Raw genomic sequence first — 16,521 nt, forward strand, 5'->3', positions numbered from 1 at the left:
ACCTCCTAGGCTCAAGTGACCCTCCCTCCTCAGCCTCCTGAGTAGCTGGGACTACAGGTGTGCACCACCATGCCCAGCTAATTTTTGTATTTTTTGTAGGGACAGGGTTTCTCCATGTTGCCCAGGCTGGTCTCTAACTCCTGGGCTCACATGATCCATCTGCCTCAGTTTCCCAAAGTGCTGGGATTACAGGTGTGAGCCACTGCACCTGGCCTCATTTTTACACTTAATGCAAAACACTGTCTCTCTAATTTCTTAGGTAACCTGCCATCTGCATTCAAATTTACCTCACTTACTGATGAGTTTCTTTTGGCCATGAAGAGGTCTTGTGTCTCCTGTGGTTTGGAACCTTGGGAGTCTGGGTGGGAAAGAGTGGGTGAAATCACCCATCCCTGGGCCTGGGGGGGATTCCCAGAAATGGTGCTGGCCATCAGGATGTATAAGTATGTGTTCACGGATGCCTTCATATCCTTGAGTGCCAGTAGTGATGGACATGCCTGTGTGCTGTCAGCTGGGGCGGGTGCAGGGTGTCCCCTCACTTGCCAGTTTGCCTTGTTCTGACTGGTCCATTGGCCCCTTTGCCTTAGGCAGGAAGGTCAGAAAGAGTGCTCTCTGTAAAGAGGGGTTGGGCCCCTGTTCCCTCAACTCAAGTCTGCCAGTGACTTTGTGGTTTTCCTCCTAGGTCTGCTGACATTTGTGAACTGTGCCTATGTCAAGTGGGGCACACGTGTGCAGGACACGTTCACTTACGCCAAGGTCGTAGCGCTCATTGCCATCATTGTCATGGGCCTTGTTAAACTGTGCCAGGGTAAGTGGTGGGAAGGGGGTACCACCAAGAGTTCCTCTGGATTCCCTGAGGAGGACATGGGGACTCTGTTAGCTTCACTGCTCAGCTGTTTCTGTGTACATGCTAGCATGTGTCAGTGAGTGCAAGAGATGGGAGTAGATTTCTTTCTGGGCTTTTTGGGCCAGGATGGCTTGGCCAAGTGGACATGAGTCAGCCTCTCCCTCAGGGCTGGTTTCCTTTGGTGGAGGTTGGGAGCATTGCAGGAAGCCAGCCAAGGGCCTAGGAGCTCCCGAAGCTTGGGTCATGATTGGGTCATAAAAGTAATCTGTGGGGATAGAGTGGCTCCTGTTTGTGGTCTGTGACTGCCAAGCTACAAGTAGGAGACAGGTGGCAGGGTATATGGAGCTGGAAGTGGGGTATGGAAATGGGTGGTTATTTTGCAGCCTTTACTTTTCATCTGGACTTGTATTCAGCAGTCCCTCCCCAAGTCAGCTCTCAGAAAAATATTAAAATATTGTGAAATTGGCAGTGTCTTTCCTAAATGTTGGCTTTAGAAAGCTTTTCGTTCCTGGATCAGAGAGGACTAGCAGTGAGGGTAACAGGCCTACCAATATCTCATGAGCCCTAGAGAGGTCTTGAGGTGTCTTTAGCTACAGATATCTCAATCATTTCACAGCCCAGTTCTCTAGGTCATCAGTCCCTAAATGTGGCTGTGTACAGTCACCCGGGTAGCTGAGACCCTAATCTCAAATCTATTGGATCACATTCTGGTTGGTTTGGAGTCTAAAAAGCTGTGCTTTTTTTTTTTTTTGAGACGGAGTCTTTCTCTGTCCCCCAGGCTGGAGTGCAGTGGCGCGATCTCGGCTCACTGCAAGCTCCGCCTCCTGGGTTCACGCCATTCTCCTGCCTCAGCCTCCCGAGTAGCTGGGACTACAGGCGCCCGCCAACACGCCCGGCTAATTTTTTGTATTTTTAGTAGAGACGGTTTCACCGTGTTAGCCAGGATGGTCTCGATCTCCTGACCTTGTGATCCACCCGCCTCGGCCTCCCAAAGTGCTGGGATTACAGGCTTGAGCCACTGCGCCCGGCCAAAGCTGTGCTTTTAAGAATTGCCCTTGGCCCGGCGCGCTGGCTCACGCCTGATATCCCAACACTTTGGGAGGCTGAGGCGGGCGAATCAGCGGGTCAGGAGTCCGAGACCAGCCTGACCAACATGGAGAAACCCTGTCTCTACTAAAAATACAAAAATTGGCTGGGCATGGTGGTGCGCGCCTGTAATCCCAGCTACTTAGGAAGCTGAGGCAGGAGAATGGCTTGAAAACAGGAGGCGGAAGTTGCAGTAAGCCGAGATTGTGCCACTGCCCTCCAGCCTAGGTGACAGAGCAAGACTCCGTCTCAAAAAAAAAAAAAGAATTGCCCTTGTCGGGCTGGGCGCGGTGGCTCACGCCTGTAATCTCAGCACTCTGGGAGGCCGGGAGGCTGAGGCAGATGGATCACCTGAGGTCAGGAGTTTGAGACCAGCCTGGCCAACATGGAGAAACCCTGTCTCTACTAAAAATACAAAAAATTAGCCGGGGGTGGTGGCGGGTGCCTGTAATCCCAGGTACTTGGGAGGCTTAGGCAGGAGAATCGCTTGAACCTGGGAGGCAGAGGTTGCAGTAAGCTGAGATCTTGCCATTGCACTCCAGCCTGGACAACAAGAGTGAAACTCCGTCTCAAAAAAAAGAAAAAGAAAAAAAGAATTGCCCTTGTTGATTCTCAGGCTGCTGGTCTAGCCCGTGTACTTATATCAAGTTAGTAGAGCTAGCCATGTGGATGTCCCTGGAGGCTCGGGAGCATCCTGGGGTCAAATTGGGTTTTGAGTAATCCTCCCCTGAAGATCTGTTCCTTAGGGAACCACTGCTGTGTATGAGGATGGACACCCCTGAAGACAGGGGTCTCTATTTTCTCTTCTCTTGCTGCATAGCCAGCTCTTTTTACCATATGAGAGCTGGGTCTAGGCTTTCTTCAGGGTGTGACAATGGGGTTCCTTAGAAGTCTGGGTCTTGTTAAAGACCCCAGTGTGTCCAGAGGGTCTCTGTCCTGGGTAGCTGGGTGCTGTCCCCTGGGCTTTTGTGTCTGCAGTCTCTGAGGCCTCTGAGAATGACAGGCTGGGCTGGCTCCCCAAAGGGTGGGGGTGGCTCAGGCCTAGTGAAAGATAAGGTCTCAGTTCCTCTATAGCATGTGATCTCCTCCATGCAACCATAGCTACCGCAAGTAGAGCAGCAGAGAGTCCTTCCCATGAGGCTGATAAACCCATTGATCAAACTGTGCAGTAGTCTGGTCCAAGAGAGGTAGTTCACAGGAAGGTCTAATTTTGAATGAAAAATGACTCCTTCATGTGAAACGGGGTTCTTGACATAAATAGGTAGAAGAGCTGGGGCTTGCTGTGAGATCATTTGCAGGAAATGGAAATTCTTTAGGGTTTTGGAAGAAGTATTGTCACATCAGAGGGCAGCCAGGAATGTCTTTGGTTTTTTATTGTCTAGTTTTATTAAAGGAATGTGAGCTTTCCTGAGGAAGTGGGTGGGGTGGTAAAGTGTAGGGAGCTAGTGGTTGTTGATCTTTTGGTGTTAAATTATGTTTTTTTTTCTTTCCCCTACCTTCTTGTTTTTTCTTTCTTGTTCCTCCCCATTCCTCCTTTTTTTCATCTTCCCTTCCTCTTTCCTATTCTCCTTTCGTATCTTTCTCTTACACCTCCCATCTCCTCCTCCTTTCTCCTTTGGCCTGCTCCTTCTCTCTGAACCCCTCACCTGCCTTTGCCCCCACAGGACACTCTGAGCACTTTCAGGACACCTTTGAGGGTTCCTCCTGGGACATGGGAAACCTCTCTCTTGCCCTCTACTCTGCCCTCTTCTCTTACTCAGGTTGGGACACCCTTAATTTTGTAACAGAAGAAATCAAAAACCCAGAAAGGTAAAGGTGGGATCATACTCTCACTCCCCAGTTTGGCTGGAACTCCTGCTGATAGTGGGCGTGCCTGCCCTCATCCTTCTCCTCCTCCCTCCAACTCTCCTCCCCTCTTCTCCCTACTCCCCCTTCTCCAGCTAGGAGGGGCTGAAGGCTAGAATGGGAGTGAGTGAAGGTAGGAAAGCCTTTGGCTCCCTGTCCTCATGTTCGCACTGGAGGATACACAGGGTCCTTCCTAGAGGAGAGGCCCTTCAGTAGGGAGCAGCAGTCCCAGCTGGGGCTAAGGGATTAGGACCTTGCACCTTCAGTGGGGAGCAGCAGGCCCAGCTGGGGCTAAGGGATTAGGACCTTGCACCTTCAATAGGGAGCAGCAGGCCCAGCTGGGGCTAAGGGATTAGGACCTTGCACCTTCAGTGGGGAGCAGCAGGCCCAGCTGGGGCAAAGGAATTAGGACCTCGGACTCTGGTGCTGACACTACAGCCCACAGAACCAAAACTTATTCTGGCCAGCTGGGTCCCCAGCCTGGCATCTAGTCCCCAGGACACTGTTCCTTGCACTGTTCCTCTGAGATCACAGATGCAGGAGGATTATGAAACCCAGTAGGACCCATTGGTCCTACTGTGGCAAAGATTCAATATTGATCATGAGCTATCTTCACAGAGAAAGTTGTGTCTTTCTCAATAGAAAGAACCCAGGGTCAAGGGGAAGGTGAGCCTGCCTCAAAGACTTGGAGGCTAGTGAACTGTTAAATGTTAGGAAAATCCCAGTGGAGACTTGATAAACTTTGTTCCCAAGGAGAGGTTGGTTCTAGGTAGTCCTTTCTCACTTGTCCTGACAGAAATTTGCCCTTGGCCATTGGGATTTCTATGCCAATTGTGACGCTCATCTACATCCTGACCAATGTGGCCTATTACACAGTGCTGAACATTTCAGATGTCCTTAGCAGTGATGCCGTGGCTGTGGTGAGTCTCCTGGGATCCCCATTTGTTCATCATCTCCTGATACTGAGGCACCCTGCACAGCTCAGTCTGTCTTACTGCACCCTCCTCAGCTCTGCAGCATGAGGTCATGAGTCTAGGCCAGAGGGTGGGCTGCTTAGCAGTGATTGCATTTGTTCCGAGATCATAGATGCAGGAGGATTATGAAACCCTGTCTGTTTAAGTGCCTTTTCTGTGCCCTGCCCCCAGACATTTGCTGACCAGACGTTTGGCATGTTCAGCTGGACCATCCCCATTGCTGTTGCCCTGTCCTGCTTTGGGGGCCTCAATGCATCCATCTTTGCTTCATCAAGGTACCGTGTCTCTGTGTCACTGATAATAGACCACAATATTTCATTTCTCTGGGGCTTAGGCATAAGAGTTCCTTTTTTCCCTCCTTCTCATGGGCATATAGGGAGGGTGTGTGTGTGTGTGTGTGTGTGTGTGTTTGGTATGTGGGCATGTACTTGCCTTTGTGCAAGTAGCACATTTGTATGCTGGTAGCTCATGTTTCCATCTGAGATGAGGACAGATTGTGTGCTGATAGCTCATGTTATGTGTCGATAGCTCATATTTATGTGCTGGTAGCTCATGTTTTGTGTGCTGGTAGCTCATGTTTTGTGTGCTGGTAGCTCATGTTTCCATCTGAGATGAGGACAGATTGTGTGCTGATAGCTCATGTTATGTGTTGATAGCTCATGTTTATGTGCTGGTAGCTCATGTTTTGTGTGCTGGTAGCTCATGTTTATGTACTGGTAGCTCATGTTTCCATCTGAGATGAGGACAGATTGATGAAAGGTATAGGGGAGAAAGGCAACAGCTTGGAGTGGTGACTTGGGCAGGGACCAGATTCTAGGCTCCTTGTGGGTTATGCTGTAGCCCTAGGATTCATTCCTTCAGTAGATGATAACAGCACTTGCTGTGTACCAGGTATTGGTGCTATGTACAGAAAGACTTTCCCCCTCACTTCCCAGAAAATGCCAAGGCCATCAGGTCTCCTGATCTCCTCTCTGTGCAGACATCAATAAGCGTGCTGGTCCTTCCTGCTGTTGCAAAGCAAGGAGCAGGTGTGCCTTTCCTGGCAGACTCTGCTACCTGGGCTCAGGGTTCCTGTGCTTCCCCTCTTCTTCAGCAGTTTGCTCCATCAGTTGGCCCTTCTCTTTCGTGGGTGCTCACTTGGAGCCAGCTCTCCAATAGCTTCTCTCCTCTCCACTTAGGAGAGTCACAAAATAGCGTTTCACATCTCTCCTCTTCCCACTTACTGGATGTACTACTTTTCATTTTTAAATTAAATTTTTTTTAGAGATTAGGGTCTCACTATGTTGCCCAGGCTGGTCTCAAACTCCTGGTCTCAAGTGATCCTCCCACCTTAGCCTCCCGGGTAGCTGGGATTAAAGGCGTGCACCACCATGCCTGGCCCTGGATGCACTTGTGAGACAGCAGTCTGGGCTTCAACTTTCATTCATTTTCCCATCTATTAAGTTTGGCTTCTACTACCTGAAAGATATTCTTATTAAGGCTATCTCTTTCCTAGCCTGTCTTTAGTCCTCATCCTATTGGACCTCTGAAGCAAGTGATGCTGACCACTTTCCAATTTTGAAACAATTCCCATGGCTTCTATGATATAAGATACCTGAGAAGAAAGTTTCTTTCCTGATTTCTCTTCCACTCACCCTATAACTGGTGTCCCCAGGGCCGGGGGTATAATAGTCATCCAATAAATATTTGCCATGTGAACACACAGAAGCATGAAAAATAAAAGAGAGTTTTGTCCTGTTCATTCTTTTTACTGGTTTTCACACACCAGTCCATGTATTGTGCCTCCCTGGGGCAACCAAAGAATTAGAGAAGTCAAGGCCTTGTAAAAGAACATAGTGTCTAGCTGGGCGCGGGGCTCATGCCTGTAATCCCAGCACTTTGGGAGGCTGAGGTGAGATCACCTTAGGTCAGGAGTTCGACACCAGCCTGACCAATATGGTGAAACTCTGTCTCTACTAAAAATACAAAAAAAAAAAAAAATATTAGCTGGGCATGGTGGCATGTGCTTGTAGTCCCAGCCACTCGGGAGGGTGAGGCAGGAGAATTGTCTGAACCCAGGAGGCGGAGGTTGCCGTGAGCCCATTGCACTCCAGCATGGGCTACAGAGCGAGACTCCGTCTCAAAAATAAAAAAAGTAGTGTCATCTTCCCTCTGCTCAGCCTAGTTGTGATAGATGGAATTCTTGTCTAGCCTTTCCTTGACACCCTAGCCTCCCCCTGCTCTAGTGTGCCCTCCAGTCTGGTGTCAAATCCCATCAGGCCCTTACCTCAAAGCCACAGCTGACTGTGTTTATTCAGACTCCACAGTGTGGCCTTGTATGCAGGTCCTTCGCAGCACCCTCTTCTCACATAGCTTGTCCTGGGGCTCTAGGCATTCTACATCAACCTCCAAAGAGGCCACGCTCTTTCCTACCTACACACATTTTGCCTATGCACATGCTCGTTTTCTCCACCTACCGACTTGCTTCTGGAAACCCTTCTTTGCATCTCTTCTCTTGCAAAGCATTTTGGCACAAGCCTCAAGCCTAGCGAGTGAGTGTCGTGTACTCCAAGGTGATGCTGACCATGCTGGGGGGCAGTTCATTTCTGCGCCAGTCTTTTTTTTGTTTGTTTTTGAGATGGAATTTAGCTCTTGTTGCCCAGGCTGGAGTGCAATAGTGCGATCTCGGCTCACTGCAACCTCTGCCTCCCGGATTCAAGTGCTTCTGCCTCAGCCTCCCGAGTAGCTGGGATTACAGGCATGTGCTACCGTGCCTGGCTAATTTTGTATTTTTAGTAGAGACGGGGTTTCTCCATGTTGGTCAGGCTGGTCTCAAACTCCCGACCTCAGGTGATCCGCCTGCCTCGGCCTCCCAAAGTGCTGGGATTATAGGCATGAGCCACCGCACCTGGCCGCTGTGCCAGTCAGTCTTTTTCCCAGTTGGTAGAACTCTTTAGGTGTAGAAAGGAAGCCTGGGTTGTCTCTCTGACCCTCAGTCTTGCCTTACATTAGCTCAGGGAACATACATGGAGGGCATGAACAGGAATCTGGCTGCCCTTTAAAACCTATTATGTTAGCTATGAATTTGGCATGGATTGGGTGAGTCTGTTAGTGGGTGACAGCAGGGTGAGGCATCTGTTGGATGTTGGTGAGGTATCTGTGGCTGAGAGAAGAGGGGGTGTCTGGGTGATGGTGGGTGAGGCATCTGGGTAGTGGTGAGGTGCCCGGGGATGAAGAGGGAGGGAAAATCTGTAGGGAAGCAGGGAGCGGGGAGGTTGGACTGGTGATGCGCTAAGGACCTGGGATGCTCCTGGGAGACTGCTTCCTGCTTTCCTTGGGGGCTCTAAGCTGAGTTTGTCCAAGTGAGGAGTGTGGCCGTATGGCTGAGTAAAAGGAGTAAAGGATCCTGCATTCTCATCCTTCTAGGTTGTTCTTCGTGGGCTCCCGGGAGGGCCACCTACCGGACCTTCTGTCCATGATCCACATTGAGCGTTTTACACCTATCCCTGCTTTACTGTTCAACGTAAGCTTTGCTGGGACCACGGGGCTCGGGCGGATCTGTGCATTGCTCCTTCTGATTTGTGCTAAGTTGTTAAATAAGAGGGACCCTGAGAAAGGCCTTACTCTAAGATTTGAAAAACAGTTCATTTTTTGTTGTCATTTAGTTATTTTATGGTTTTATTACGTTTAATTTTGGATGAATCTGGAATTTATATTATAGCATAGTATTGAGAAAGGTGGGGATTCACTTAATTTTTTCTCAAATGGCAGCCAGCTATACCAATATCGCTTACTCAACAATCCATTTTTCCACGGTTTTCAAACTTCTATCATAGAAAATTAATAATAGCTAATTTTTTAGGGTCCTTAATATGTGCCAGTTATTATTGTATGCCCCTTAAATGTGCCATCTCAACTAATCCTCCTCATCGGCACCAAGCCTCCTTAGTTTAGCTTTATACTGACTCTCTGAAAACTAAAGGGGGACCAAGGGTACTTCTTTAGTCCCCCCGCCCTTGGAATTTTCCTAGCAATTCTCACATTCGTTTATTTGTCTTGATGAACTTTTCTATCATTTCATCGAAGTAAGAGAAAAATTCTCTTGATATTTTGACAGGGCCAGCATTGAATTTATAAATTTAGGTTATCTGACTATAGGCACATACCACCAGGCCTGGCTAATTAATTTTTTGTAGAGATGAGGTCTCACTATGTTGCCCAGGCTGGTCTTGAGCTCCTGGGCTCCAGTGAGCTGCCACTTCAGTCCCCAAAGTGCTGGGATTATAGGCATGAGCCACCACGCCCAGCCTTCTCTTCTTAATACAGGGTTCTCCCTTGTCTCCGCAGAATGAGCTATTTTGTTTTAAATCCTTTGTTGATAATTTGTAATGAAAAGATTATTGAAGTTTAAACACATTTGACCTTGTCCCAGGACTCTAGGTCCTGATCCTTGTCTTCTAGGATTCTTTTGTTCCAGAGGCTAATGCTGTCATATGTCTGGATGGATCCATTTTGCTAGTTTCCAGGTCCAACACCTGACTTCAGAGGCCTGAAATGCTACAATTTCTCTCTCTGGCTCAAAATTCTTCCATGGGGAGAGAGTTATATTCCATTATTTATTGACATTATTTAGTCCGGATGGGTAGGGATCCATTTTGCTAGTTAGCATTTCTCAGGCCCGAGGACAGTGAGATGGTTCTGAAGGTGTTTCCCCCATTTTATGCCAGGTAGTTGGGACCCAAGTCTAACCCCTCTCTAGGACACCGTGTAATCCATGTTAAGGTTGGTGCACTGAAGTGAGGAGGGCCTCAATGTGTGCCTTTTTCTAAAGTGCTTGCAACAAGGGGGAGGCATTGAGTGGAGGAAGGGCTGCAACAGAAGAGGGAAAGATGCTACCCTGAGGATTAATGTACCTCAGGGTACATCAAGGAATGGACCTATCTGATGCCAAGGGGTCAATGAAAAGAGCCAGAGGTAATCTGGTGAAGTGGCACCAGATCTAGTACTGACTGCTGGGTGGTGGAGTCTCCTGGGGGCGCAGGTGATGACGATGCTCACCTGTCTCCCCACCCCTTTCCCACAGTGCACCATGGCACTCATCTACCTCATCGTGGAGGATGTTTTCCAGCTTATCAACTACTTCAGCTTCAGCTACTGGTTCTTCGTGGGCCTGTCTGTTGTTGGACAGCTCTACCTCCGCTGGAAGGAGCCCAAGCGGCCCCGGCCTCTCAAGGTCAGCAGCTCTGGGCAGACTAGGAGGGGTGGGCCATCTCCCTAAGGTGGCTTCTTGCCCGTGAGCTGTTCCCTCTTCCCACATTACTTAATCTCTCACCCCCTCTATTTCAGCTGAGCGTGTTTTTCCCCATTGTGTTCTGCATATGCTCCGTGTTTCTGGTGATAGTGCCCCTCTTCACTGACACCATTAATTCCTTCATTGGCATCGGGATTGCCCTTTCTGGAGTCCCTTTCTACTTCATGGGTGTTTACCTGCCAGAGTCCAGGAGGCCACTGTTTATTCGGAATGTCCTGGGTGAGCTTCTCCGCACCCCATTACTCACTGGTGGCTGTGTGTGCATGCGCATGCAGAGGTGGGGGGTGGCTTACAGCTTCCCCATACTCAGAATTTGCTGGAGGCCATGAGACCTAGCTGTCCACAACTTCCCTTTTGATTTTGACATGATCACTTTAGTTCTAATTTTAGTGTCCTATTTTGGGGCTAAAACATTGCCTCCTGACAACACAAATCACCTGGGAAGATGAGTTGTGCATCAGACTCTGGTTGGGCATGGGACAGAGGATGATAAGGCTTGTTGGGAGACAGGGGCAAAGCCTGATATAGGGTACTCAAGGGGCAGGTGGGAGGGAGCCATAGATGTTACTAGTCAGCTTTGTGTTCAGGTTAGGGCTGTAGCTAGATGTTTACTAAATCCTGTGCTTGCTCTATTTTCATTTAGCTGCTATCACCAGAGGCACCCAGCAGCTTTGCTTTTGTGTCCTGACTGAGCTTGATGTAGCCGAAGAGAAAAAAGATGAGAGGAAAACTGACTAGAGGTCAGAGGTGGCTTTCCGAGGCCTGGAAGGCTGGCCAAGCAGCAAAATCCTGATAACAAGACTCTGTGGGCCCACCTCTCCTGAATTAAAGGAGCCTTTTGACCCACATCATATAACGGGGCTCAGGGCCAGTGCTCACTCTTATTGGTAAGCTATAGGAGGAGACTCAGGATCTGGGCCAACCTCAAGGTTGGGGCTTCAGAGGGTGGGGGGAAGATTGGGGAACAGGGGAATGGTCATTTAGTTTTACTCCTGATAGATGCAGCTCTTATAGATATTTACTTGGTAAAGTGCAGTGGGGAAGAGGGAATGCTAGGTTGACAGGGCTGGTGGCTTCTGAATTTGGTATTTGAACTAGAAGTAAGTCCCTATAGAGGGGCTGCTTTATGGGAAGTTTTCCTCTGACCAGGTCCAACACCTGACTGACTTTAAAGGCCTGAAATGCTACCATTTCTTCCTCTGGCTCAAAATTCTTCCCTGGGGAGAGAGTTATATTCCCTTATTTATTGATATTTAGTCCAGAACACCAGTTCTAACGAAGCATGCGTGTCTCTTCATCTACAGGATGCAATAGGCTGATTGTATTTAAAATTCAAAGTACCCAAAACTGAGTCCCTTTGGGCTCAGAAATGTCTATGGTATTGGGTCAGACTCTGACGACAGATTTTATGCTGTTTAGCGCCATCTTCTATTGAGTCTTACCTGCAACAATGAACCTTAAAGATTTTTTCACTCATGTACCTGTTACACTTTAGCATACAGATAGATCGTAGATCACGTTACAAGCACTTGGCTCAGGTCCAGCAAGGACAGATGAACAAATTCATGAGTCAGAAGTCTATTAATACTGCTGTTTTGAAGGATAATCCTTTATTTTACTTGAGACCTTACATCTTTGTTCTAGCCGACAGTAAATCTCTGGGTTTCTGTTACGAACTCTAAGGGGGTTGAAACTTCTGAAATTCAGGTAGATCACCTGAATTCTCTCAGCTGTCAATGGCTTGGAGAACATGACTTGGCCCATCTCATGGGCCCAAGTCATCAAATAACCTGTTCCTCTCTGTAAGGGCAGTGTGAGGGACTGCTGTGCAGACCCAAGCAAGCCCACCCTGGTGCTAGGTCATTTCACTTTTCTGAAAACCTCACATCAGGCTGCATCCTCTTCTGTCCCTGGTACCAGGCTTTGTTTACACTTGGAGCCGCCTTGGTGTGGGTCACCAGGACAGTGTACTCCTCTCCTGCCAGCCTCCCCTTCCCCGAGGCGTGGTGGCTGCAGTCTCAGGAAGAGCTTGGTACTTGTAGGGACTTCTGTTTTCTCCCTGTGGAGATCAGTGAAGACTGGGAGGAAAGCTGCTTCAACCTGAGTCTGGTTCTTCAGCAGTCTGCACAAACGGAAGCAGCTAATTCTGGTGCTCAGGCTGGGCTTACACCCAAGTTAGGCCTGCTCTGGCCTAATGGATCTTACTGTATGAGCAGGACAGCTGCACTGGATTGTACAATTGTTTTGTGATGCCCAGACACTATCATCCTGGGCCGAGAAGAACCTGCCAGCTTGACATACCCCATGGACTTCTTATCCTTAGGTTTTGGAATTGGTCAACAGTGAGGCAGTCTCCCTTCCTGACCATTCTTCTCCACCCAGTCACAGATAAGGGAATAACCTTGGCCATATATTTGCTCAATACAGTTGCCTTGGGTTCAGAGCATAATGCATATGTGAAACATGGGGTGACATTCCTACTGTCATGGGTCTGGGATTTGTACAGCAAATTCCTGCCCGACGACAGGGTGTCTTGTGCAAAGGCTGACTTGCCTGAACTCTAAGAACATGACTTCTGTCTAAGCCAAGCTGGCACCCATCCCAGGGCTCCTCTGGAGCTAATCCTTTAAGCAAAATGTGCTTGCCTTTTGAAGATCCCTGACCCAGGCTTTAGCTTTCTCTACCACATAACCAGCTAATCCCAGGAATTTGCTCCCCTCCCCCAGTGGCTTCTAGGGAAAGCAAGGACCTCACATGCCAGGTGCCCTAGTACTTGCTTAGTGAGCCATGTCATCCTCCTTTCATTTTTGGATGGTGACAGCATTTTTCCCCTCTGTGCTGGATACAGACTTCTCGCAGGATCCCCTCTTTGGGAGCAAAGCCAAAGGATCCCTACAACACTCAAGCTTCATGGTGGAATTAATTTCTGCCAGCTCTTTGTTGTCTGTCTCCTTAAATCCTTCTCCTGTTGTGCTTATTATCCCTTTTGCAGTGAGTACAGTTTATTAAGTTGTCAGCCCTTTAATATTGGGGAAACTTAATGAGTATAAATAGCAGGGAGCAAATTGTAACAGCACAGTGTTTTGTTTTTTCACCCGGTTGCCGTGAGTACGAGAATGGCTTTCAATCCTTTGTTTCTGAGCCTACAGACAGAAAGCAAGATGTGTAATATTAGACATACAAGTTGCTGCCTGTTATAACGGTGAATTATACCTTTGTGCATACCTAGGATGTTTGTTGTTTTAATTAGCTGCGATATATATGACCTGTGTACACAGAATTTAATCACTTTGGCAGGTTGAACAACTCCATGTAGATAAGAGCTAGTGTAGGTAAAGGTTTAGAAAATGGACATAAAGTCAAAGAATGATGGCAGGTAGGATGGAGAGATACTTAGGAAATCCTAAAAGAGGCGGCAAGAAGGTATCTCCCTGTGTAACTCACCTTCCCCCATGACAGTGAGTCAGAGACACTCACAGGCTATGAGGGCACACCCCTAGCTGAATGTTCTGCGTTGTTTCCTTAGACCTGTGGTGTCCGCTACAACAGCTACTAGACACGTGCAGCTAATTACATTAAAATGAAATAAAATTAAAAGCTCAGTTTCTCAGTTGCGCTAATCACATTTCAAGTGCTCAGTAGCCACCCGTGTCTACTACTACACAGCGCAGACACAGAACATATCGTCACTGCAGATAGTTCTACTGGACAGTGTTACGCTAGAATAAACACCAAGGCAGTCAGTTAAGGCAGCTATGGTTTGGAAAGGCATAGGGACAGAGTTTGCTTAGAAGAGATACAAGCTGTGGTAATAAAATTGATCTTGTTGATAGTAGTTTGTTTTTGTGGTGGGTGCTGTGAAGAGTAAACATTACTCAGTGGAAAGCTAAGTTCAGAAGGTACTTTGTTTTTCCTCCCTTGCCTTAAGTCCTTGGTATTTATAATCAATGCTGAAACTTCTATCTCACTACTGCTCCCTGTTTTAGATATTCGGATTTAAAAGGTTTTAAAAGAATTACTTTCTTCCATGTTCAAAGCTAGATTTTACTAAACACATGTATCACATTCATATATATTATTTCTTGGCCCCACTGTCGAAGGAAGTCAGTCAGTAATTTCACAACCGTTATCAGAGTTTGGAAGCACAAATAGCTGTTAACTAAAATCTCCCACTGCTCAGACAGACTACTTTCTGCCCTAATGGCCATTACTATCCAGTCTGTGTTGCTACAAGGGACCCACTGGTACCCCTTGTAGATTCTGTCTATCAAAAGGAACAGGGATTTCCTAGAGGCAGGCAGCCTGGTGGTATGGCAGAGCAGAAGCTTACTGCTAATGAAACGGGAACCTCCCCCTCCCTTGTGGTTTCAGCACAGAACCTGAATGCCAGGAAAAATTCCTGGGCCAAGAAGCTAAAATTAAAGAAACCTTCCTTTTTTCAACATTTTTTTTCTTTCAAACTGTAGGGTCACTTCTGATTGAGGCAAAGGGGCCCTACTGTAAGTGGAAAAGACTCACTCCCCTAACATAAGTTTTCACTGTGGTGGGATGGTGCCGCCCGATACGCTTGATATGCTTTTCCTTCCACATGTTAAGCTAGGAAACCTAAGAGGATGTCAGCAGGGCAGTTAACTCTGGACTCAGAGCCCTCAAGGGCATGTGGCAGAACCTCATGGACATCACAAGACCATCAGTCTGAATCCAGGTCGTGGGGGCTGTCATAGCCGAACTCCTTCTGCACATCCAGAGGGTACTTGCTCCACATCCGCTGTCTGCTGCTGCCTCCTTCCTCCTCACTCAGGCTGTTGTAGTCAGCAGAGCCTAGAATGACATCCCGGGAATGGATTCTAAATGTGATTTTCCTAGGCTACTGCAGGAGCCCTTTCTCTTCTCAGAAAGGTCTGTTTTTGTTCCCGATTGTAATGCAAAATGCTTGCTCAATAAATAAAGAATATAGAATTTTTTTTTTTTAAAGAAGGAATCACTTTCCTATCATCTAAACCAAGTTCCTTCACACTGGAGTATTTTGTCACTTCTCCTCTCCGTGGAGTATTTTGTCACTTCTCCCCGCTGTATAGGATTTTTTTTGTTGTAAGAGTTGTAGTCATATTGTAAATATTTTTGTACCTTTCTCCTTTTAACGTGTTATTGACAGACCTTCCCAATAGAATATGCAATTGTTTTGATTCATTTCTATGTTATCAGACACCAATAAATTCTTTTTGTTGGGGCTTCTTCTATCTTCTTTAACACAGTTACCACAGGAATTATGTTGTCAGAGCATCTTCTTCCCCCAGGTATTATGTCTGTGTTGCATCTTTCTTAAAACAGTTGTACATGCAGCAGTTTTTTGAGAAGTTAGATAACTGATTTGTGAAAACTCTGGGCTTATTCCTACTGGCAAACCTCTCTCTTCATTGGTTTCTTGACTGGGGCAGGGGAAGAGACAATGAGCTACATATTTTACATAATCTCAACCACTAAAATTCATGCAGAACCATCTCATCCGGAGAGAAAATGAGGCTCAGTGAGGTAAAGTAACTGCCCAAGAGCCACAACAAAGTAATGACAACTACAGATTTGAACCCAGGCCTGATGGATTATTACACCCCCCAGGAGGCCCCTGGGAAACACTGGTCTTTGGGTCTCCTACAGCACGGCTCAGTTGCGGCTGAGCTGCTGGTGCTCAATGGCAGAGAAGGAAAGGCAGTTAAGATGCACCTGTCAATTATGCCTGCACCTCAGTCTCAGATCCTACCAGTCCCTCCTGGTCTGGGGCTGCCACCCACCTCTGGAATCCTCATCTCCATGACTGCTCTCCTCCTCTGGGTACTCATTGCGCCAGTTATTCTCACTGTTCTCGTCATCTTCGTCGTCGTAAATGTCCTCTGGTTCTTGATCATCATTCACCTACACATCTCAAGACAAACATGAGTCCAAGTCAAAACCTCTAAGGTTATGCTCTGGGGGAAGTTGTTAGCATACCAGCTTGGAGAGATGTCATGTAAAAGTGCCATGTGAAAAAACTGCAGACTAGGAGTTAGTTTGACTCCATTGCATAAGAGGCTATGAGAGGGAGATAATAGCCGCCTTCCACTCAGAGTCCAGCTCTACAATGATAGGACACGCTGAACTCCATGAGAAGGGAACACAGGGAAAAGAGGAGTGATGGCTCTGAGCGATTCCTTCAAATTCCAAAGGTCAAAACCAAAACCCAAGCGTAAGAGGTGCAGAAAGGCAGGAGGAAGGGCCATGCAGTGGTCTAAGGTGGGTACCTGACTGCAAATCTGTCCTAATGCAGGTGCAGGATGCAGTGCTTCTTGCTTACAGTCTGAGCATGACCGTTAGGTGCCACCTTAAGTTTTCTTATTAATCATTTTAGAATTTTTTTTTTTTTTGAGACCGAGTCTCGCTCTGTTGCCCAGGCTGGAGTGCAGTGGCGCAATCTCGGCTCACTGAAAGCTCTGCCTCCCGGGTTC

At 47.6% G+C, this 16,521-nt stretch overlaps 2 protein-coding genes across 5 annotated transcripts in view; one reads left to right on the forward strand and one right to left on the reverse strand.

Annotated features, from left to right (window-relative positions):
• The window catches only part of SLC7A6 (solute carrier family 7 member 6), a 39,080-nt gene extending 24,482 nt beyond the window's left edge, over nt 1-14,598 (forward strand). For all 4 annotated transcript variants that reach the window (XM_032157728.2, XM_058441143.1, XM_032157727.2 and 1 more), the window contains 9 exons: nt 683-808; nt 3,598-3,742; nt 4,575-4,698; nt 4,924-5,027; nt 8,158-8,254; nt 9,815-9,964; nt 10,078-10,261; nt 10,686-10,929; nt 14,509-14,598. In XM_032157728.2, the coding sequence (XP_032013619.1) occupies nt 683-808; nt 3,598-3,742; nt 4,575-4,698; nt 4,924-5,027; nt 8,158-8,254; nt 9,815-9,964; nt 10,078-10,261; nt 10,686-10,780 (1,025 nt within the window). In that variant the 3' untranslated portion in view covers nt 10,781-10,929; nt 14,509-14,598. The remainder of the gene's footprint in view (nt 1-682; nt 809-3,597; nt 3,743-4,574; nt 4,699-4,923; nt 5,028-8,157; nt 8,255-9,814; nt 9,965-10,077; nt 10,262-10,685; nt 10,930-14,508) is intronic.
• Nucleotides 14,599-14,732: 134 nt separating this feature from the next.
• SLC7A6OS (solute carrier family 7 member 6 opposite strand) overlaps nt 14,733-16,521 on the reverse strand; it is a 9,852-nt gene continuing 8,063 nt past the window's right edge. The window contains exons 4-5 of the mRNA XM_032157729.2: nt 15,832-15,952; nt 14,733-14,863 (exon numbers count right to left, since the gene is read on the reverse strand). Coding sequence (XP_032013620.1) covers nt 14,733-14,863; nt 15,832-15,952 — 252 coding nt within the window. The remainder of the gene's footprint in view (nt 14,864-15,831; nt 15,953-16,521) is intronic.

This window comes from Hylobates moloch, unplaced genomic scaffold (genome assembly GCF_009828535.3).
Source record: "Hylobates moloch isolate HMO894 unplaced genomic scaffold, HMol_V3 SCAFFOLD_6, whole genome shotgun sequence".
In the NCBI taxonomy this organism is placed as follows: domain Eukaryota; kingdom Metazoa; phylum Chordata; class Mammalia; order Primates; family Hylobatidae; genus Hylobates; species Hylobates moloch.